Below are 23295 nucleotides of genomic sequence, written 5' to 3'. Positions count from 1 at the left end.
TGTCTGTGGCTGACAGCTCCCCAACTTGGGTGGGTTCAACTGGAGTCAGGGTATTCTGTCCAACATATTTCAGCATCTGCTGTTTCTAAGGGGGCAATTGATTCTCACAGATGTAGCACCACCCATTCCTGGATGGGATGTCACCTTGCGCCCTGATGTATGTCACCTTGGCCTGCAACAAACAGAAATATGGCAAGATCACTATAAGCATATTATAGTGTGCTCCTCTGTCCTGTCACATCTTGCAGGGCGTATTGTACACTCTCTGATGACTCTCTATGGGCTAAAAATTCAGGGACTTTCCGCCACCCGTTACTGACAAAAAACAGTGAAAAGAGAGCAGCCACCACTCTTTCACCAGCTGGTAGCGGGTCCCACGACGCCCTCCATTTTCCCAGGCTCAGTAGTGCTGCCGGTAAGATCCATCAGCCTACAAATTAAAATGAGGGAGAGGTGACGTCACATGCCAATTTAATGTCACCACGGCTAACTTGGACCTTTGTGCTGAATTCAGCGCTGGGACCTAAACTCGCCATGTAAACCTAGCGTGCAGCAGATTGACAGAGGCACTGTCAGCACCTCATAAGGGGACACACACATCTTTCAGGTAAGTTTGGATTTAAGCTTTTGGACTGGGATTTTTTGATTTTATTGAAGTAGTGGCTTGCTGCAGTAGATGTTAAATGTTTTTTAAGTGTGTACGGAGTGCTGCTGGACGCTTGCAAGGCCATGAATAGTAAAGGAAGGCCTCTGAGAAGACAGAAAATGCTGCAAATACTCAGCAGGTCATGCAACATCTGTGGAGAGAGAAACAGAGTTCACGTCTCAGGAAAAGATGCTACCTGACCTGCTGAGTATTTGCAGCATTTTATGCTGTCATTTCAGATTTACAGCATCCGCTCGCAGAGGGAAGCAGGGGGGAAGCAGAAGAGGGGGAAACAGAAGTGGAGGAGGCAGAAGAGGAGGAAGCAGAAGGAAGGATACAACCAGACAAACCCTTTCTGGCCAGGATATCTGGGATGGAATCATCCGCCTACGGTACCAGTGACCACAACCCCAATTCCCCTTTCAACATTAACCCCACACCTTCCCTTCCCTCTGTTACTGATCATCACAGCGTCCTCTTGGCCACGATGCTGAAATAAAAGCCACCACAAAGGAAACTTTCCAATCCAACTTTGTGTATCTATCCATCCAACATGGCATCAAGAAATCAACTCATCACCCTTATGCATTCTCTTAGTGACTGTCATGTGTGTGCCTTTGCCTATCCCACGCAGTGCTATCCCAGTGGCTGAGGCATTGACTGGTGGAAGGCTGCTGACTTTCAATGGGGGACACTGCAAATGGCCTTGTTGGCTGACCTTGAGGAACTGGTGGCTGGGAGTCTCAAATTGAGTGATGGTGTTTCTTCTTCTTCTTCACTCTCCTCTCGCTCTTCTTGGTCATCCACTGGCTGGACAGGCTGCATTTCTTGGGTGTGTGAAATGAGGAAGGCTCAAGGATGGAGTTGTGGTGAGGGGAGGGCGGAAAGGAAGAGGTGCATGCCAGAAGGAGGCTAACGTATGAGGATACCAGCATCTTGTATCCATTCTGCCCTGCTGCTGGTCAAGGGCTCAGCTATGCCCTGCAAAGAATGGCCTGCACCTTCTCCTCCAAGGGGGTGAGGTGAGACTAGGAATAGGAGATGTGCCTCGTGATTGGTACAGTTTGTTGGTAGGTGAGTGATGGGGGGCATTAAGCAGTGCATTAAGCTGTGTGTGAGGCTAGTGGTGCAGTTGGTAGGAGACGGCTTTTGAAGATGCATTCACTGACCTTGACCAGTGGTCTGAGGTCATGAAGCTTCTTTGGCGCTGGAGCCACGTGGTGGGGGAAACACTGCTGGCAGTGACAACCTCGGTGATGTGGTCCCACATCGTTCTTTCTGGAGGGCCTCCTGGCCCCTGTGGGTAGAGGACCTCTCTTGCAGTGTTGACCCCCTGCACAAAGCTGGAGTGCTGAGTTGCGAGACCCTGGGTGCCCCTTCCCTAACTTGCTGAGCTATTTGTGTTAGTGCTGAAGCACTTTTCCATTTTTTGGAATTCAGCTTTAAGAGCTGAAGACTCCCATTTGGGATTTCTTTTTAATTTTAATTTTTTTTGAAAAGCAGTAAGGGCTGATAACTGCCTTTTTTCACTTTATTTTTATTAGTTCAGAAGACATTGCCCTTTTAATTTCCCACAATGCCTAGCAAACTCTATTGCCTCACTTCCAGAAGCTATTGGAAGCTGAAATGCCACTCCTTGGACAGGAACTTTGACTCCCATGCCTGCACTAACGCCACCAGGAAGGCATTACATGGTAAGTTAGCGCTGGGATAAAAATCTTCAGCCCCCAGCGCAAATTTTTCACTAGTAGCACTTCATCCATTTTCAGTGGCCATTAACCCGAGGCCACGATGACACCGGCATCTCTTGTGGCGGCCACGAATTTTTAGAATTGATAGTGGTCAGAAAAGCAGAGTTCTTTTATACACAGGCCCTGAATGGCACCAATCTTGGAACTCAGCAGCTGTGGGTAGCCTTGAGTGAATCATAGAACCACAGAAATTTATGGCACAGAAGGAAGCCATTCAGCCCATCGTGTCTGTGCCAGCCGACAAAGAGCTATCCAGCCTAATCCCACTTTTCAGCTCTTGGTCTGTAGCCCTGTAGGTTACGGCACTTCAAGTGCATATCCAAGTACTTTTTAAATGCGATGAGGGTTTCTGCCTCTACCACCCTTTCAAGCAGTGAGTTCCAGACTCCCACCACCCTCTGCGTAAAAAAAAGTTCTCCTCAACTCCCCTCTAATCCTTCTACCAATTACTTTAAATCTACACCTCCTGGTTATTGACCTCTCTGCTAAGGGAAATAGGTCCTTCCAATCCACTCTAGGCCACTCATAATTTTATACACCTCAATTAAATCTCCCCTCAGCCTCCTCTGTTCCAAAGAAAACACCAGCCTATCAAATCTTTCCTCATAGCTAAAATTCTCCAGTGCTGGCAACATCCTCGTAAATCTTCTCTGTACCCTCTCTAGTGCAGTCACATCTTCCCTGTAATATGGTGACGAGAACTGTACGTAGTACTCTAGCTGTGGTTTAACTAGTGTTTTATACAGTTCAAGCAATACCTCCCTGCTCTTATATTCTATGCCTTGGCTAATAAAGGAAAGCATCCCATATGCCTTCTTAACCACCTTATCTACCTGTCCTGCTATCTTCAAGGATCTGTGGACATGTACTCCAAGGCCCCTCTGTTCCTCTGTATCCTACCATTTATTGTGTATTCCCTTGCCTTGTTAGCCCTCCTCAAATGCAATACCTCACACCTCTCCAGATTGAATTCTATTTGCCACTTTTCTGCTCACCTGACTTGTCCATTGATATCTTCCTGCAGTCTACAGCTTTCTTCCTCACTATCAACTACGCGGCCAATTTTTGTATCATCTACAAACTTCTTAATCATGCCCCCTACATTGAAGTCTAAATCATTGATATATACCACAAAAAGCAAGCGACCTAGTACTGAGCCCTGTGGAACCCCACTGGAAACAGCTTTCCAATCACAAAAACCTCCGTTGACCATTACCCTTTGCTTCTTGCCACTGAGCCAATTTTGGATCCAACTTGCCACTTTCCCTTGGATCCCATGGGCATTTACTTTTCTAACCATGTAGCCATGTAGGACCTTGTCAAAAGCCTTGCTAAAATCCATGTAGACTACATGAAACGCGCTACTATCATCGAACCCCCTTCTTACATCCTAAAAAATTCAGTCAAGTTCGTCAGACACGACCTTCCCTTAAGAAATCCACGTGGACTGTCCTTGATTAATCCGTGCCTTTCTAAATGATGAATAATACTGTGCCTCTGAATTTTTTTCAATAATTTGCCCACCATCGAGGTTAGACTGACTGGCCTGTGATTACTTGGTCTGTTCCTTTTTAAATAACGGTACTACCTTAGCAGTCCTCCGGCACCACACCTGTAGCCAGAGAGGATTGGAAAATGGTAGTCAGATCCTCCACTATTTCCTCTCGCTCCTCTTAAAAGCCTGGGATACATTTCATCCGGGCTGGATGATTTATCTACTTTCAAAGATGCTAAACCCCTTAATATTTCCTCTCTCACCATGTTTATCTCATCTAATATTTCAAACTCCTCCTCCTTAACTACAATGTTTGCATCGTCCCTCTCTTTTGTGAAGCCAGATGCAAAGTATTCATTAAGAACCATACCCACGTCTTCCGCCTCAACACATAGATGTTGTGAGCCTGTCAGCCAGCTTGTTCCTGCTCCTCTGCTGCTACATAGACTTGCTTCTTGTCTCTTCTGCTGTGTGCTTAATTGGATGCTTCCTACTTGAAGCCTAAGATCTGGATAGTCTATCCCCATTCCCCACACCCTAAAGCCAGTGCAGATATGGCAAGCATGGGCGGAAAAGAACTCAGAATGGTGCAGCACTGAGTCTTTGCCCACCATGCTGTTGTTAATCATTGCCAGGCTTTGATCATTTCCATTTCTATGGCATTTTACAAACTTTATTGACATTTTTGGATACCATAATCTATCCAAGTATTTTCCCTCCTGTGGTTTGTAACAATATTTGTGCCAAAGAGATATTTGTATTTCATAAACTGACTAATATACAAAAAGGGCTAGTTTTCCTCTCCCTCTATGTCTGGGCTTCTGGATTTTACTGGTTCAGGTCATTACCGCCCCTCTCCCCCCTATGGCCAGATACTCCCGGAGCACAGGCTAGAAACAAAATCCGCAGCAGTGGCAATTGTCACTGGCAGCAAGCTACATAAAAGAAAGGTACATAACTTTTTCTGAGCTCCATCTTTATATTCCCTGCCCATTTCTGATCGTCCAATTGCAGAGAGGCTGGGTGCAAGGCCTAAGGCCCACTTCTACTGACTAACACTCAAAATGGGTGCTCTACCAGCATTGGGGAGGTCAGTGAGATGGGAGGCAAGATTATGTCCTCTTCTGCCTCACAAGTATGGCTGCCCTTTGCTTGTACCTGCTGCAGAACAAACACTGTACAAGAAAGTCCAGAAGCTCGTAAATGGGGTGGAGACCTGGCAATGGTTCTTCACCCTTTTATTCCACTCCTTTGAACTGAATGTTGGAAAGGGCGAGCTTACAGGAAATCCCACAGATGATGTCACATAGTCATTGACTCTTTCTCTACTTCCTCTACTGTGAAGAGGGATACAAAGTGACATGAATCAGTCATTCATGAAAGAAAGACTTATGAAATAATACTGAGTGGCCTATGGGTGGCGCTGTCCAGGGAGAGTATAAATACTCGGGCACGGGCCCAGCTTGCGCAGGACATTCTTAACAGGAACTAGTGAAGGACACAACTAGACCTCCATGTTGTAAAACAGTTGATTAAAGCTTTGTTTAACGCTTTAGACCAAGTGCCTAGTAGTTTTCTTACGTCAGTCATCCTGTCCTCATTTGCATCTCCCCACTTATTTTTCAACGGGCCTTGGCAGCGATAATACTCATAGGGTGAGTGAACAGAAAAGCTAGCAGAACACAGCACCTTCAGCATAGTAAAACATGCCAAGGAACTTCACAGGAGCATTATCAAATAAAAATTTGACACCGAGCCACATAAAGAGATATTAGGACAGGTGACCAAAAGCTTTTTCAAAGAGGTAGGTCTTAAGGTGTGTCTTAAAGGAGGAGAGGTAGAGAGCTTTCGGGAGGGAATTCCAGAACTTAGGGCCTAGGCAGCTGTAAGCACGACAGAGCGGGGCGATGGAAATTGTGTGTGCGCAAGAGGCCAGAATTGGAGGAGCGCAGAGATCTCGGAGAGATGGAGGGGGTTACAGAGATAGGAGGGGCGAGGCACCTGAGGGATTTACACACAAGGGTGAGAATTTTAAATTTGAGGTGTTGCCAGACCAGGAGCCAATGTAGGTCAGCGAGCACGGGGGTGAACAGGACTTGATGCGAGTTAGTATACGGGCCGCAGAGTCTTGGATGAGCTGAAATTTGTGGAAGGTGGGGGGCCAGCCCAGAGAGCATCGGAATAGTTGCCTCTGGAGGTAACAAAGGTATTTCAGCAGCAGGTGGGCTGAGGAAACTGGAAATAGTACAAGATGTCTACCATATATTCCTGACCTCCCAAAAGGTGGGAAAAACCATGCTCCTAGACCATATATTTCAGGCCAAGCTACAAATTGTGTTCTTAAATGGCCTCTGATTATTCTACACACCATTTCCCCCATGGAGTTCTGTCTAACCATTATGGAAATATGATTGGATGGTATGAACTACAATGGAGTGCTGCAGTAGATATGCCTTGTCCAAACAGTGCCTGACATCTAAAATCAAAAGCTGGCTTTTCCCAATAGGCCAAATCCTTTTTCAACTGCTCAGCAATCAATTATTTCTATCACCTGGATGGATGGGAAATTGGATGGATGGGAAATGTATGCTGTCTGATGAGTCATTTATCTAGTTCAGACCTGAAACAAAGCCTTATCAGAATTTCATGTTGTCTGACACTCCTTTGCTGACTGTAGCAATCATAGATAATTAGCACATGTCTGCCGCCTATCCAGCATTGTGTATTTACTCTACCCGCAGGCTCTCATGAGAAAGGAAAATCTTGACAGAAACAATGGCTATGGCTCTATTTTAGAAAAATCCAAGTAGATTAGTCTAGCTACAGTTCCACATGAACAAATACAGCACAGAAATAGTTTATAGCATGATAAAGGATAGAGGCAGCATTCATCATAGACAGATCCTCTATACAGCTTTCTCTGGATTACATTGTGCAAGCCAAAGGGTTTGCAACCGCACACCATAAAGCACGTCAGCCATCAGAAACCTAGAGCCTGCTTGAGGAGAGTATGCACTTGATGCATCATGCAGATGACAATGTCCATGCCAGTGTGCAATCTGGGAATAACCGATTGCAAAGTGACATGGTAATATGCTATTATGCAATTTGGTTGGGCACAGTTAGTTGAGCAGATTGGTTCTCCATCAATTTGTTCATTATACTAATGTAAAACCAACAATTTTCCTCCACTTTGTTGGGATATTGTCATTCAGAGCTCTCAAATCCCGTGACGGATATTCTGTGTATTCTGGATCCAGCATCCAGTTCTGAGAACCTGATCCCCAATCCAGAGTACTACCCGTGAATGTCAAAGCACCACAGGCAGTATCTTGTACATCTGCAAGCAGAATAGTGACATGGTACTCTTTTACACAGTGAGTTTTGCTCCATTTAATTTATTCATGCCAATTGCAATAAATAAATTATTTCTTCTACTTAAATATTGCATCTAATGTGTGCATTTGGAAGACTTCACTAATATAATGTAATCAAAAAAATTGTTCTTTGCATATATTGGGGTGTACACCAATATTAGTACAACTCATCAGTATTCATTATGATGCCTCTATATACTGCAGAATAGTGTGCACATCATTTTAAGCAAGAACAACTTGGTCTTCTGTAGTGCTCCTCACATAAAATAAAATGTCATAGTTCTTTTGAAGATGGGAGGGGAGAGGTGGATAAATCACACAGATCACAGAATCACAGAAACCCCACAGTGCAGATAGAGGCCATTTCGGCCCATCGAGCCTGCACCGACACATATCCCACCCGATCCCCGTAACCCCTACACCAACACATATCCCACCCTATCCCTGTAACCCCACGTATTTAATCCCCCTAACACTAAGGGTCAATTTATCATAGCCAATCAACCTAACCCGCACATCTTTGGACTGTGGGAGGAAACCGGAGCACCCGGAGAAAACCCACGCAAACACAGGGAGAATGTGCAAACTCCACACACAGTCGCCCGAGGCTGGATTCGAACCCGGGTCTCTGGCGCTGTGAGGCAACAGTGCTAACCACTATGCCACCGTGCTGCCCATCTAACTAAGCACGTAGTAAATGGGTGAGGGACTTTGAAGGCATGGTTAGAGTTAGTAGGCTGTTGAAGAAAGGGAGAGAATTAAGATGACAAAGTGGCTTAGGGAGAAAGTTCCAGAGGGCAAAGGCCATAATGGCTTAAGGATCAGCTTCTGATGGAAGAGAGGAGACGGGAACAACCAGAAATTCAGAATAATGGTTTAGCCTGAGATTTATGGCTAGAGAATGTTTCCCAAAGAAAGTGTGGAGCATTTGTGGAGATATTTGGAAACAAGGTTGAGGATCTTCAAGTCAATTTGCTAGAACATTTTTTAAGGGCGTAAAAAAAAACCAGAAGCTGCAGTACAACTGCTCACAGAGGTTGAGTTGACTGTAAAGTTTATTTTTATAGGTAAAAGCAGACCAGAAGGTCTTGACTCTCGAAGAACTCAGTAATGAGGAATTGAACCAGCACCGGCCAATACTGCTAATTAATGCAAAAAGAACAGATGGGTAAGTTAAATTTAATTTTAGTACTCCCACTTCAAAGATCAAATTGTTACTTAATATTTAGAATGATAAAGGGGGTCAGTTGGAAACCACGATGGTGGTCTAAGTTTTACATTTTTTAGCATTCACACCAATTGCTGGTGAGGAGACATTCAGTGCAGAATTCCACCTCCCCCCGCCGCCCCCCCCCCCCCCCCCCCCACCCCACCACCCATATATAACATTAAATTTCACTGCAGTGATATCATGAATGGGAAGTTTTAACTATGGATCCCATTTGTGAAGTTGCCAGATAGAATCTTAGGTCTAGAAATTCACTGGGGGGCGCCAGCCTCACCAGGGCGCCGGAAGTAGCGCCCCGGAAGAAGTCGCGGCCACCCGCCGCAAATTCAGTTTGCGCGCTCCAGAGGGAAGCGCGGCGCTACTCGAGGCGTCCCGCATCCCTCTTGGGGCGCTGCAACTGAAGTTCGCAGCGCAACGTGCCGCAGCGCCACACGCTGCGGCACGGCGCGCTGCGGTACTGCAGGCCTTCCTCCCCTTCTTAAAGGGGAAAGGCCTGCTGCAGCACGCTCGAAGAGCGCAAATGCCGGCAAAAGAGCCTGGCACCGAGGAGAAGTGCTGGGCTCTTGGGACAAAGCCGGCACTCCGCTAGGGGGGGGCTTAGGAGGCCGGGGACGGCGGCGCGGAGAGGTGTTGGCAGGCGGCCAGCAAAAAAAATGGCCGCCCCGCACCTCAGCGCCTCTACCGCCGCAGGTAGGCCCCCCTGAGCCGGTCGCAAATTGTGACCGGCGTTAAAGCAGGGGGCACTACTAAATTTCGTGATCGGGGTGGTAGCGGAGCGCTGCGCACACCGATGACGTCATCGGTAGCGGCGCAGCACTAACGGCTAGCACCGCCATTAGCATCCCGCTAAATTTAGCGGGAGGCGTGGCCAGTGGCATAAAACCCACTAAGTGCCCTCTTAGGGCGCTAACGGGTGGCGCAGCCCACTGAATTTCTAGGCCTTGATTTTAACCGCCCGGCAGGAAAGGGGCAAAGCAGGTGGTTAAAATGATGATTGCGTGCTTCTGGTCGCATTCACAATGCGCTTCTGTCTGCCGCCATTTTAACCACGCAGTTTTTTGATTAGGGAGAGGCGCTTACCACAGCCAGGCGGAGGCCTCATGAATAATTAAAAATGGGATCCTATGATACAATTAGAACCCCGACGCCATTTGAACTAAAAATTGCAGAAGTGGCACCAAGCTGGACCCGCCAGTAAAACCTAATGGATTGGTGTCTCAGAGCCACTGAAGCTGCATTTAAAGGGGCACTCAGCTGTAACTTGAAGGAAGAGGAGCAGCAGCAACTTCAGCAACCAGCAGCTGTGTTTATCAGAAGACAACAGGTGGAAGGTCTGCTCGTAGCCAGCCATACCCAGCACACAAGATGCACAGCCAACAGTTAGTTTCTTGGAACTACCTGGAGAGCAGTGCCTCAGAAGGCTGCACTTCTCCAGACCTCAGCAACCTGCACCAGAGGGGCATGTTTTGCCAGTGGGTATCAATGTCACTACAGGCTTTAATTTCTTTGCCACCTCCAGTCAGCTACAGGCCACATCACCCAGTCTGCAGTACACAGCTGCATTAAGCAGGTCACTGATGCCCTGTTCGGCAGTACATCACCTTCCCCATTGACCTCAATAGTCAACAGGACAAAGGTTGAACAGTCCTTGTTACACCTTTCATGAGCCTCTTCATTAAAGAACATTGAAAGTATTGAGACAACTTCTGTACAGAATCAGATGCTGGTATTAAACCACACCGCAGACCAAAGTGTATACAGGACTCCTTTCTCACTTGGTACTAAGAAGTCTAACAAAAATAGAATCACTGCTGGATCTTGTAGTGGATAATGAACCAGAACAGATAGGCAAAGTAAGAGTAGGAGTGTATCTTAATAGTAGGGATCATAACATAGTATGGTTCATTAGGATCAAGAGTGACTTAGGTAATAGATTGGAAAATAGCAAATTATGAGGAAATGAGGGTGGAAATGAAGGTAAACTGGGAGAAAATCTTGAAAAACAAAGAGACAGAAAAACAGTGGGGAACCTTTAAAAGGGTAATCAATAGAGTTAAAGAGAAAAGTATTCCACTAAAAGCCAAAAACAAGCAAGCTACTTATGGGGCACCGTGGTTGAATAAAGATCTAAAGGGAACTATGGCCTAGAAATTCAGTATAGCCACTTTTGGGGCGGTAAAGTCGGGCGGCCGCTAAAGTTTGCGCCCGGCGCAAAGTCGCGCCCCCTTCGCCGATATTCAGTCGCATCGCCCCAAGAGGTTGCTGCTGCGCTAAAACAGGCGATGCACGACTATCTTTAGGCGCTAAGCCGGCGGTGCTGAGCGATACCCCCGAGGCCGGGCGCAGCGCCGGTGCGGCGAGTTCTTGATTGACGGCAGACACTCTGGCGCCGGTCAGCTCTTAAAGGGGGAGGGTGGATTTGTTTGCCTACCACGCCCTGCACACTGCAGCCCTCAACCTAGGCCTGACCACTTCAGCTTCACCTGCACAACGCCCAGGGCTATGGAGAAGGCCAGGGAGAGAGCGCAGCGCTTCAGCGACGGTGACCGGAGGCTGCTGGTTGGCAGAGTGGAGTGCAGGCGCCATGTTCTGTTCCCAGAAGGTGGCAAGAGGCCGCTGCCCAGCGCCTACCGGAAAGCCTGGAGGGAGGTCTCCAACAGGGTGTCTTCCAACAGCGTGGTTGCCAGGACTCCTGTGCAATGCCGGAAGAAGTTCAACGACCTCACTCGGGTTGTCAGGGTGAGTACCCTTTCCAGTGTCCTCCTCATCCTTGCATGTGCACCTCACTTTATGGGCAAAGGGACCTGAAAGCCCTAATGGCCAGCCCTCATCCAGCAGCTATGGGACTGGCATGAAAATCACTTGCACATTCAGCACTTTACACACTGTACAAGCTATTCGACCATGGGAGGCATTGCAGACAAGATCAGGGCTACACACTGTACAAGCTATTCGACCATGGGAGGCAGTGCAGACAAGATCAGGGCTACACACTGTACAAGCTATTCGACCATGGGAGGCATTGCAGACAAGATCAGGGCTACACACTGTACAAGCTATTCGACCATGGGAGGCAGTGCAGACAAGATCAGGGCTACACACTGTACTTAGAGGCCATCCTTTCTCTTGCAGGCCAAGGTGACGCACAACCGGCGCAACCGAACTGAGACCGGGGGAGGCCGTCCTGACCTCAAAGAGCTCTCCGACCTCGACCAGCGTGTGGCGCGCATCATGGCAGGCCGGCTGATTGGCCCCGTCGCCAGTGGAGATGCCGACCCTGTTCTGGGCACCAATGGTAAGGGCATCACCTTTTGGACCTCTCTCGTTCCACTTGCGCATGAGATCAGCATCCTTTGCCACTGTCTGACCAATGCGGTGAATGGCAGCACTCATGCCTCCCTCGCTGCCGCCCTGTCCTCACTCTAAAGCTACTCTTGTGTCTTCCTGCTTTCAGATGGTGAATCGCCAGGTGAGGCGGCGGGCCCTCAAGCTGCCACTGTCAGCGCTTCCAAATTAGAGGAGGAGGAAGAGGAAGCCGGCCCATCAGTACCACCCTCAGCCGTGCCAGCCCATGGCGATGTAGGGGACACGTCTTCCCTGGAGGGGAGCCGGGGGGAAGGGTCGGAGGAGAGTGAAGCTCCGGGGCCCAGCGGCCTGCAGCAACGCGGGAGGGGTGGGGAAGCTCGGCGGACTTCTCCCCAGAGGGTGAGTGCGGCCTCCAGTCCTGCGACGGTCAGCGCAGAGGAGGTGCGCCTCCTAGAGGAAATGGCCGTCCAGGCTGAGCGCAGGCACACTGAGCTCATGGCTGCAGTGGCAAGGATGCCTGACTCCATAGAGTCTCTGTCAAGGAGTGTGCAGCAATTCGGAGCAGCACAGGCCAGGAGTCTGCAACAATTCAGTGCAGCACAGGCCAGGAGTCTGGAACAATTCAGTGCAGCACAGGCCAGGAGTCTGCAGGACTTCGCGGCAGCACAGTCGGCTTCTAGCCAAGTGCTCAGTCGTGCCGTCCATTCACTGGCTGGTGTCATGCGGACACAGACCAGGGCCACACGGGCACTAACTGCTGCCACCCTCGCTGGATCAGCCAGGCATCGCTAGGGCACCCACCGCGCAGCAGCAGCCCAGCAGTCTGTCCTTCAGCTGTTTGCTGCGCATGCTGCAGTGCTGGCCCGTGCGAGTGCCACTGTATCAGGCGACCAGCGAGCACCTGCGATCTGCCAGGTTGGCACCATTCCTGCAGCCGACACTGCCACTCCGCCATTGCAGCTGCCACGAGCCGCTGGACAGACTGCTGCCGCCCAGCCAGAGTTGGAGCAGTCAGCAGCCGGCCACTCCAAGGCCAGAGCTGGTGCAGGCCGACCCCCAAGGGCATCTGCCGTCACGCCATCTGCCCCTCAGCAGCCTTCCCCCAGCCTTGCTGCAGCCACTGGGCTCCGATTGAGGAGGAGCTGCAGGGCGGGCAGGGGCCAGGCAAGGATGCGAAAGGCATCGCCCTTGCAGGGCAAAAAGTAGAAGGTATGCTCAAATGCCTGTTGTGTTTTTGTAAGGCCGAGACTGGTGTCTTTCTTTCTTTTTGTAAGGCCGAGACTGGTGCAGTTGTGTTTTTGTAAGGCCGAGACTGGTGTCTTTCTTTTTGTAAGGCCGAGACTGGTAGTTTTGTGTTTTTGGAGGGGGCTTCTCCACATGAGCATGTAATGTGGGAAGGGCAGAGGTTTTCAATAAATTATTGTTGTTAAATTGCACTGTGCATGGTCGGCGACGGGCGGCCCTTGCACTTTCTGCCTCCCTCCTGTGCTGGTCCTCCTCCTCCTCCTCCTCCTCCTCCTCCTGAGGTGGTCCTCCAATCTCTGGTGGCAGTGGCGGAGTCCTGCGGATAGCCAGGTTGTGCAGCATGCAGCAAACGACCACGAAATGGGAGACTCGCTCCGGCGAATATTGTAGGGCTCCACCGGAACGATCCAGACAGCGGAACCGTTGCTTCAGGACGCCGATTGTTTGTTCGATGATGTTCCTGGTCGCTTGATGGCTCTCGTTGTATCCCTCTGCAGCAGGGGTGCTGGGCGCACGGAGCGGGGTCATCAGCCAGGTACACAAAGGATAGCCTTTGTCCCCGATAAGCCATCCTCGTGGGTGAGGCTGTGCCTGGAACATGTCTGCCACAGAAGTCTGTCGCAGGATGAAGGCATCGTGGCTGCTGCCTGGAAAGCGGGCATTGACAGCTAGGATGAGCTGCCTGTGGTCACACACCAGCTGGACGTTCAGCGAATGGTAGCCCTTCCGGTTGCGGTAATCCTCGGCATTCTCCAGAGGTGCCCGCAAAGCCACATGCGTGCAGTCAATGGCGCCCTGCACCATGGGGAAGCCCGTGAATGCTGCAAAGCCCATTGCACGCTGTTGCTGCTTGGCAAGGGCCATGGAGAAGGAGATGAACTGACGTCTCCTTTTGAAAAGGGCATTGGTCACCTGGCGGATGCAGCAATGCACGGCGAACTGGGAGATGTTGGCAATGTCCCCAGTAGCGGATTGGAAGGAGCTGGTGGCATAGAAGTTGAGAGCCACCGTCACCTTCACTGCCACCGACAGAGACGTCCTGCACCTCAGCTGTGGCTGCAGATCACCGCCAAGCAGCTGGCAGATCTCTGTGACCACGTCCCTTCTGAATCGCAGCCTCCGAACACACTGCTCCTCAGACGTGTTGAGATAGGAGAACTGCTGGCGGTATACCCTGGGTGGGTAAGGCCTCCTTTCCCGACACCTGTTGCCCCCTCTCCGTCTAGCCAGGGCTGCCACTCTCTCACGGCGTCTGTGAGCCCTTTGGATGTAATTGAGAAAGCCAGCGTTGCCACCCATTGCAGCCCCCATAATATGCTGGCAAACAATGAGATGTCAATGAAGGCAAAGACTAGTGGAAAGCTGTGGCCTGAAGCCAGAAGTACCTGTCCGAGTGTTGGGCCAAAGCAGAAAGCTATCTACCTTGGTCTCTCTCCAAAGATCCGTTTCTCAAGAAGGAGTGCTGCGAAATGGCAGCCTTTTATAGTGCAGGAGGAGTGCCCTTTAATTTGCGCCCCCCGCGCCCCGCATCGGCTGAGCACCGTTCCACTCTAACAGTCGCTAGGGGCGCCAGGCGCACAATGGGGCGTCGCCACTGAAGTTCCGGCTGGGGGTGCACAAAGGGCGTTGCACGAGGAAATGACGTCATGATCTGCGCGCGCAAAGACTTTGCGCCGCCGCTAAATCTCTAGTGAAGTTGGGGCGAGGCGCAGATCGCGCTGCGCCCGGGCACTAGCCGCCTAGCGCCCGACATCTACTCCTCCTAAGGCGCTAACGGCTGGCGCAACCAACTGAATTTCTAGGCCAATGAATCTAAAGAAAAAGACATATAAGAAGTACTTAGATACTAAAGCTGGGGGGGACAAAAGGGAATACAAAGAACTGAGGAGAGAAGTTAAAAAAAAGCATCAGGAAGGCAAAGAGAAATTACTAAATCAAATTATCAAGAAATATAAAAAGAAATAATAAAATGTTCTCTTCACACATAAATAACAAAAGGAAAACTAAAGTAGGGATAGGGCCGCTAAAGGATGAGCAAGATAAACTCACAGGTAATGACAGAAATGGCAGGTGTATTGAATAACTACTTCGTCTCAGTTTTTACTAAAGAAGGTAACAAAGTCAACACTTTACTAGAGGATGAATGTAAAAAGAATATCAATGCAGTTGGGATAGAAAGGGAGAAAATAATTGACAAAGTAGCAAAACTAAAGAGGCTAAAACCCCAGGTCCGGATGATATGCACCCATGCATACGCACAGAAACTAGGGAGGAGATAGCAGAGGCACTAGTTTATATATACAAAAATTACATAAAAGAGGGGGTAGTGTCAGAGGACTGGCAGACAGCTAATGTTGTTTCTATGTGTCAGCTGTGGCTCAGTGGGTAGCACTCTCTCCTCTGAGTCATAAGGTTGTGGGTTCAAGTTCCACTCTAGGGACTTGAACACAAAAATCTAGGCTGACACTCCAGTGCAGTGCTGAGGGAGTGCTTCACTGTCGGAGGTGCCGTCTTTCGAATGAGACGTTAAACCAAGGCCCTGTCTGCTCCCTCAGGTGGATGTAAAAGATCCCATGGCACTATTTCGAAGAAGAGCAGGGGAGTTATCCCCGGTGTCCTGGCCAATATGTATCCCTCAATCAACATAACAAAAAACAGTTATCTGGTTATTATCACATTGCTGTTTGTGGGAGCTTGCTGTGCGCAAATTGGCTGCTGCGTTTCCTACATTACAACAGTGATTACACTTCAAAAGTACTTCATTGGCTGTAGAGTGCTTTGAGATGTCCGGTGGTCATGAAAGGTGCTATATAAACGCAAGTCTTTCTTTCTATATACAAAAAGGGTGATAGAACAAAACCTGGGAACTATAGATGTCAGCATAACGTCAGTGATGGGAAAGATACTGAAATCTATACTAAAAGAAAGAAGTGCATCTAGAAACAGAAAATATAATAAAAAATAGTCAACATGGAATCCGAAAGGCTAAGTCATGCTTAACTAACCTGATAAAATTCTTTGAAGAGGTAATGGAAAGAGTAGACAAGGGTAATGCAGTAGATATCATATACTTGGATTTTCAAAAGGCCTTTGATAAGGTACCATACAGTAGACACATGACAAAGGTTAGGGCATGTGAAGTCAGGGACAAATAGCTGAATGGATAGCAAATTGGCTATAAATAGAAAACAGAAAGTAGGGGTAAAGGGTAGTTATTCAGATTGGAGGAAGGTAGAAAGCAGTGTTCCACCATGATCACTGCTGGACCGCTGTTATTCATAATTTACATTAATGATTTGGAGTTAGGAATAAGTAACTCAATATCAGTATGCTTTCTCAATGAAATATTAAGGGGCTTAGAAGCTTTGAAAGTGGATAAATCCCCAGGCTCGGATGAAATGTATCCCAGGCTGTTAAGAGAAACAAAAGAGGAAATAGCAGAGGCTCTGACCATCATTTTCCAATCCTCTCTGGCTACAGGTTTGGTGCTGGAGGACTGGAGGACTGCTAATGTTGTACCTTTGTTTAAAAAGGGAAAAAGGGATAGACCAAGTAATTACAGGCCAGCCAGCCTAACCTTGGTGGTGGGAAAATTATTGGAAAAAGTTCAGAGGGACAGGATAAATCTTCATTTAGAAAGACATGGATTAATCAAGGACAGTCAGCATGGATTTGTTAAGGGAAGGTCGTGTCTAACTAGCTTGATTGAATTTTTTGAGGAGGTAACAAAGAGGGTCAATGAGGGTAGTGCGTTTGATGTAGTGTATATGGATTTTAGCAAGGCTTTTGATAAGGTCCCACATGGCAGACTGGTCACGAAAGTGAAAGCCCACAGGATCCAGGGCAAAGTGGCAAGTTGGATCCAAAATTGGCTCAGAGACAGGAAGCAAAGGGTAATGGTTGATGGGTGTGTTTGTGGCTAGAAGGCTGTTTCCAGTGGGGTTCCGTAGGGCTCAGTACTAGGTCGCTTGCTTTTTGTGGAATATATCAATGATTTAGACTTGAATGTAGGGGGTATGATTAAGAAGTTTGCCAATGATACTAAAATCGGCTGTGTGGTTGATAATGAAGAAGAAAGCTGTAGACTGCAGGAAGATATCAATGAACTGGTCAGGTGGGCGGAACAGTGGCAAATGGAATTCAATCCGGAGAAGTGTGAGGTAATGCATTTGGAGAGTGCTTACAAGGCAAGGGAATGCACATTAAATGGTAGGACACTGAGAAGTGTAGAGGAACAAATGGACCTTGGAGTGCAGGTCCACAGATCTCCGAAGCTAGCAGGCCAAGTAAATAAGGTAGTTAAGAAGGCATACGGAATACTTGCCTTTATTAGCCGAGGCATAGAATACAAGAGCAGGGGGGCTATGCTTAAACTGTATAAAACACTAGTTAGGCCTCAGCTAGAGTACTGCGTGTAGTTCTGGTCACCACATTACAGGAAAGATGTGATTGCACTGGAGAGGGTACAGAGGAGATTTACAAGGATGTTGCCTGGACTGGAGAATTTTAGCTATGAGGAAAGATTGGATAGGCTGGGTTTGTTTTCTTTGGAACAGAGGAGGCTGCGGGGAGACCTTATTGAGGTGTATAAAATTATGAGGGGCCTCGATAGAATGGATAGGAAGGATCTATGGGGGAGAAATTCAGTTGGCTGCGCCACCCGTTAGCGCCTTAAGAGGGGGCGCTAAGTGGGTCGCAAACCAACTCGCGCCCGGGCGCGGCACTGCCCACGCCTCCCGCTAAATTCCGCGGGATGTTATTGGTGGCGCTAACCGTTAGCGCTGCGCCGCTGCCGTCATCGGCAGCGCCCCCTGATTTACCGCCGGACGCTATGTCTGACAGGGTCAGGGTGGCGTACCTGCGGCCGGGGAGGCGCGAATTAAAGGCAAGGTGCGGGGCGGCCATTTTTGTTGTTGGCCGCCTGCCAGCACCTGCCTGCACTCCCGTCCCCGGCCTCCTGAACCCCACCCCCCCCGCAGAGTGCCGGCTGCGCTCCAAGAGCCCGGCACTTCTCCTCGATGCCGGGCTCTTTTGCCTGCACTCCCGATCCTCGGGGGCCCAGCTGGACCCCAGATCGTGCTGCACAAGGCCCCTCCCCTTTAAGAAGGGGAGGAAGGCCTGCAATACCGCAGCGCGACGTGCCGCAGCGTGTGGCGCTGCGGCACGTTGTGCCATGATATTCACTCGCAGCGCCCCAAGAGGGATGCGGGGCGCCTCCAGTAGCGCCGCGCTTCCCTTTGGGACGCAACCACTCAATTTCCGGTGCGGGGGCGCGAATGTTTTTAGCGCCCTGGCGAGGCTGGCACCCCAAACGGGGCTATACTCAATTTCTCCCCTTATGTGTCTTAGCAGAGGGGTCAACAACCAGGGAGCATAGATTTAAAGTAATTGGTAGGAGGTTTAGAGGGGATTTGAGGGGAAATTACCTTACCCAGAGGGTGGTGGGGGACTAGAACTCACTGCCTGAAAGGGTGGTAGTGGCAGAAACCCTCACCACATTTAAAAAGAGCTTGGATGTGCACTTGAAGTGCCATAACCTACAAGGCTATAGACCAAGTGCTGGAAAGTGGGATTAGGGTGGATAGCTCTTTGATGGCCGGCGCAGACACGATGGGCCGAAATGGCCTCCTTCCGTGCTGTAAATTTCTATGATTCTATGATCAAAATTTGCAGATGATACAAAACTGGAGGAGGGTGGGGTGGTTATAGCTAACAGTGAGGAAGAATACAGCATAATACAAGAAGACATTAGAAAACATGCAGACTGGGCAGGTAAGTGGCAATTGAACTTTAACATAGATAAATGTGAGGTGATACACTTTGGTAGGAAAAATAGAAACATCACCTCCACCTTAGAAAATAAGAAACTGAATGAGGTCAAAGAGCAAAGGGATATAGCAATACAGGTGAACAAATCATTAAAAGCAGCATTGCAAGTCATCAAAGCAATTAAAAATGCTAACTGGGATTTATTTCTAGGGGTATAGAATCTAAAGTAGTGAAGTTATGTTAAACTTGTACAGGACCCCGGTCAGGCCGAACTTGGAGTACTATGCACAGTTCTGGTCTCCATACTATAAAAAAGACATTGAAGCCCTGGAGAAAGTGCAAAAAGAATTTACAAGGATGGTACCAGAACTGAGAGATTACAGTTATCGGGAAAGATTGAACGGGTTGGGGCGTTTTTCTTTAGAAAAAGGAGAAGACTTAGAGGAATTGCTTCCAATTTCCACCCTTCCCTCACCTTCACATGGACCATTTCCGACTCTTCCCTTCTCTTCCCTTCCTTGACTTCTCTGTCTCCATTTCAGGCGATATGCTATCGACAAACATCCACTACAAGCCTACTGACTCCCACAGCTACCTGGACGACACTTCCTCCCACCCTGCTTCCTGTAAGGACTCTATTCCATTCTCCCAGTTTCTCCGTCTCCGCCGCATCTGTTCTGACGATGCCACCTTCCATACCAGTGCTTCCGATATGTCTTCCCTTTTCCTCAACCGAGGATTCCCCTCTACCGTAGTTGACATGGCCCTTGACCATGTCCGTTCTATTTCCCGCACTTCTGCTCTCACCCCTTCCCCTCCCTATCGGAACCACGATAGTGTTCCCCTTGTCCTCACCTTTCACCCCACCAGCCTCCACATTCAATGGATTAACCTCCGCCATTTCCACCACCTCCAACGTGATCCCACCACCAAACACATCTTCCCCTCACCTCCCCTTTCAGCATTCTGAAGGGACTGCTCCCTCCGCAACACCCTAGTCCACTCCTCAATCACCCGCAACAGCCCCTCCTCTCCCGACGGCACCTTCCCATGCAAGCGCAGGAGATGCAACACCTGCCCTTTTACCTCCTCCCTTCCCACTGTCCAGGGCCCCAAACACCCCTTCCAGGTGAAACAGCGATTTACTTGTACTTCTTGCAATTTAGTATACTGTATTCACTGCTCACGATGCGGTCTCCTCTACATTGGGGAGTCCAAATGCAGATTGGGTGACCGCTTTGCGGAACACCTCTGTTCAGTCCGTAAGTGTGACCCTGAGCTTCCGGTCACTTGTCACTTTAATTCTTTGCTCCACTCCCACTCTGACCTCTCTGTCCTCGGCCTCCTACACTGTTCCAATGAAGCTCAATGCAAGCTCGAGGAACAGCACCCCATCTTTCGATTAGGCATTTTACAGCCTTCTGGACTCAACATTGAGTTCAACAATTTCAGACTATAACCCCCGCCCCCATTTTTTCAGGCGGCAGCTGTTGATGATTCTGCCATTCCCACTTGCAACATTTAGGGTAAAAATTCGGTTATTTTGCGCCTCCCGTTAGCGCCCCGTGGCGCGGCGCTGCTCCGCCGGCGATGACGTCATCGCCGTGTGCAACGCCCCGCTCGCGCCCCGGCTGCGATCTTTGGGAGCGCCCCCTGACTTACCGCTGGACGCTATGTCCGATTCGGTCAGGAAGCCTACCTGTGGCCGGGGAGGCGCAATTTAAAGGCGAGGTGCAGGGTGGCCGTTTTTGTTGCTGGCCGCCTGCCAGCACCTGCCTGCGTTCCCGTCCCCGGCCTCCTGAAACCCCACCCCGCGGAGTGCCCAGCTGGGCCCAAGGTTGCGCTGTGCAAGGACACTCCCCTGGTGGAAGGCGACGTGGCATGGCGCTGCGGCACGTAGCACCGCGATATTGACTCGCAGCGGCCCAAGAGGGATGCCAGGCACTTCCAGTAGCGCCCCATTTCCCTCTTGGGGTGCAGCCACTCAATTTCCGCTGCGGGGACACTAATTTTTCCGGCGAAAAGTAGCGCCCCGGCGATGTTAGCGCCCCGGCGATGTTAGCGCCCCAAATATTTAGCCCTTAATCTCTCCTGCCTTCCATCCTAGCACAGACTATCCATTTAGTTCTTTCCTCCCCTTCACCTCCCCCTCCTTTCCCTGCTTAAAATCTGTTACATCCCTAACCTTTTTCCAGTTCTGACGAAGGGTCACAGACCTGAAACGTTAACTCTGTTTCTCTCTCCACGGATGCTGCCTGGCCTGCTGAGTATTTCCAGCATTTTCTGTTGTTATTTAAGACTTAGAGGAAACATGACAGAGGTGTTTAAATTATGAATGGGTTGGACAGGGTAGATGTGAAGGGAATGTTTCCACTTGAGAGAGAATCCAAAACTAGGGGCCATAAATACAAGATTGTTACTAATATATCCAGTAGGGAAATAAGGATAAATTTCTTTTCTCAGAGAGTGGTTAGAATGTGGAACTCGCTACCACAGGAAGTAGTTGAGACAGATAGCTTAGAAAGTAGACAGATACATGAGAGATAAGGGAATAGAAAGATAGGCTGAAATGAGGTAGATAGAATGGGAGGAGATTCCTGTGGAGTATAAACAGCAGCACAGACTAGTTGGGCCGAATGGCCTGTTTCTGTGCTGTATATTCAATGTAATTCTATGTAAGTGCCAAAAGTGATAACGGTGATTAAGTTAGTGGCAAACATAATTTCTCAGCCAAGTAATCAACCCATAGTGCGCTACATAAGTTAAAGAACATAAGAAATAGGAGCAGGAGTAGGCCATTTGGCCCTTCGAGCCTGCTCCGCCATTCAATAAGATCATGGCTGATCTTCTGCCTCACCTACACTTTCCTGAACTATCCCCATACCCCTTGATTCCCTTAATATTCAAAACTCTATCGCTCTCTGTCTTGCATATACTCAATGAAAATTCCAAAGAGTCACCACCCTCTGAGTGAAGAAATTTCTCCTCATCTCAGTCCTAAATGGCCGACCTCTTATTCTGAGTTTGTGACCACTGGTTTTAGACTCCCCAGCCAGGGGAAACATCCTCCCTGAATCTACCCTGTCAAGCCCTGTAAGAATTTTGTATGTTTCAATAAGATCACCTCTCATTCTTCTAAATTCTAGGGAATATAGGCCTAGTCTACTCAATCTCTCCTCATAGGACAATCCCCCCCATCCCAGGAACCAGTTTGGTGAACCTTCGTTGCACTCCCTCTATGGCAAGTATATCCTTCCTTAGGTAAGGAGACCAAAACTGCACAATACTCCTGGTGTGGTCTCGCCAGGGCCCTATATAATTGCAGTAAGACGTCTTTACTCTTATACTCAAATCCTCTTGTAATAAAGGCCAACATACCATTTGCTTTCCTAATTGCTTGCTGTTACCTGCATGTTAACTTTCAGTGATTCATGTACAAGGACACTCAGGTCACTCTGAACACCAACATTTCCCAATCTCTCACCATTTAAAAAATACTCTGCTTTTCTATTTTTCCTACCAAAGTGGATAACTTCACATTTCTCCACATTCCATTTGCCATGTTCTTGCCCACTCACTTAGCCTGTCTATATCCCCTTGAAGCCTCCTTGCATCCTCCTCACAACTTACATTCCCACCCAGCTTTGTATCATCAGCAAACTTGGATATATTACATTTGGTCCCTTCATCCAAATCATTGATGTAGATTGTGAATAGCTGCAACCCAAGCACTGATCCTTGCGGTATCCTACTAGTTACAGCCTGCCAGCCCGAAAATGACCTGTTTATTCCTACTCTCTGTTTTCTGTCCGTTAACCAATCCTCAATCCATGTTTTGCTAACTGTACTACATGGGCTCCCTTATTGGCCTTAGTAAAGTTGGTGGAGGGCTGATGTTCTCATGGTATCATCTGGAGATGTTTGTGGCAGGTGACTTCTGGGTGTTCGAGTATGTGAGGACCTGGCTGCAGACTGCTGTACCTCGATTGCTGCCTGGATAGTCCGGCCCCTTTAAGGGGCTGCAGGCCCTTTCAAAAAACCGTGCATGCGCGGCTTTTTGCATTGAATAGCCAGCAAGCTGGCTGTGTGGTAGATCCAGAGAGCTGTGGGGCCACGCAGCTTAAAGTTAACAGTGGCACTGACATGTAGAGAGATGGCAAGACGAACTTCACTTCTACTAATCTGCGGGAGAACAGACTGCAGAAGATGAGTTACTCCTTAAAAGCGCCTATCCATGTGGTTCACCAACCTGTCTCTCCAACATGGAGTCCAGAGCCTGAATGGCAGCTGTTTGAGCTTACAGCAAAGCTACAAAGCATTTAAACATAGACTCCTGTTGTGAGGGCCTGACTGGAGGTGACCACACTCTCCATGTAGACTGCAGCGTGCTGATGCCAAGTGAGATGACACCACACTGGCTGGAAGTGGACTCCTCCACTCTCTCAGCCATAACACTGAAATTCCTTGGCAGGCCTTCC

The 23295-nt window shown here is 48.9% G+C and overlaps 1 protein-coding gene across 4 annotated transcripts in view; it reads left to right on the top strand.

Moving 5' to 3' along the window:
• The window catches only part of armc3 (armadillo repeat containing 3), a 303201-nt gene that overhangs the window by 241350 nt on the left and 38556 nt on the right, over positions 1-23295 (top strand). For all 4 annotated transcript variants that reach the window (XM_085987770.1, XM_085987769.1, XM_085987767.1 and 1 more), the window contains exon 14: positions 8337-8437. In XM_085987770.1, the coding sequence (XP_085843896.1) occupies positions 8337-8437 (101 nt within the window). The remainder of the gene's footprint in view (positions 1-8336; positions 8438-23295) is intronic.

Source organism: Somniosus microcephalus, chromosome 5 (assembly GCF_052327205.1).
Source record: "Somniosus microcephalus isolate GS21.2 chromosome 5, FLI_Smic_1.0, whole genome shotgun sequence".
NCBI lineage: Eukaryota > Metazoa > Chordata > Chondrichthyes > Squaliformes > Somniosidae > Somniosus > Somniosus microcephalus.
Note: the sequence above shows the minus strand (reverse complement) of the source record. Positions and strands in the feature narration are given on the sequence as shown.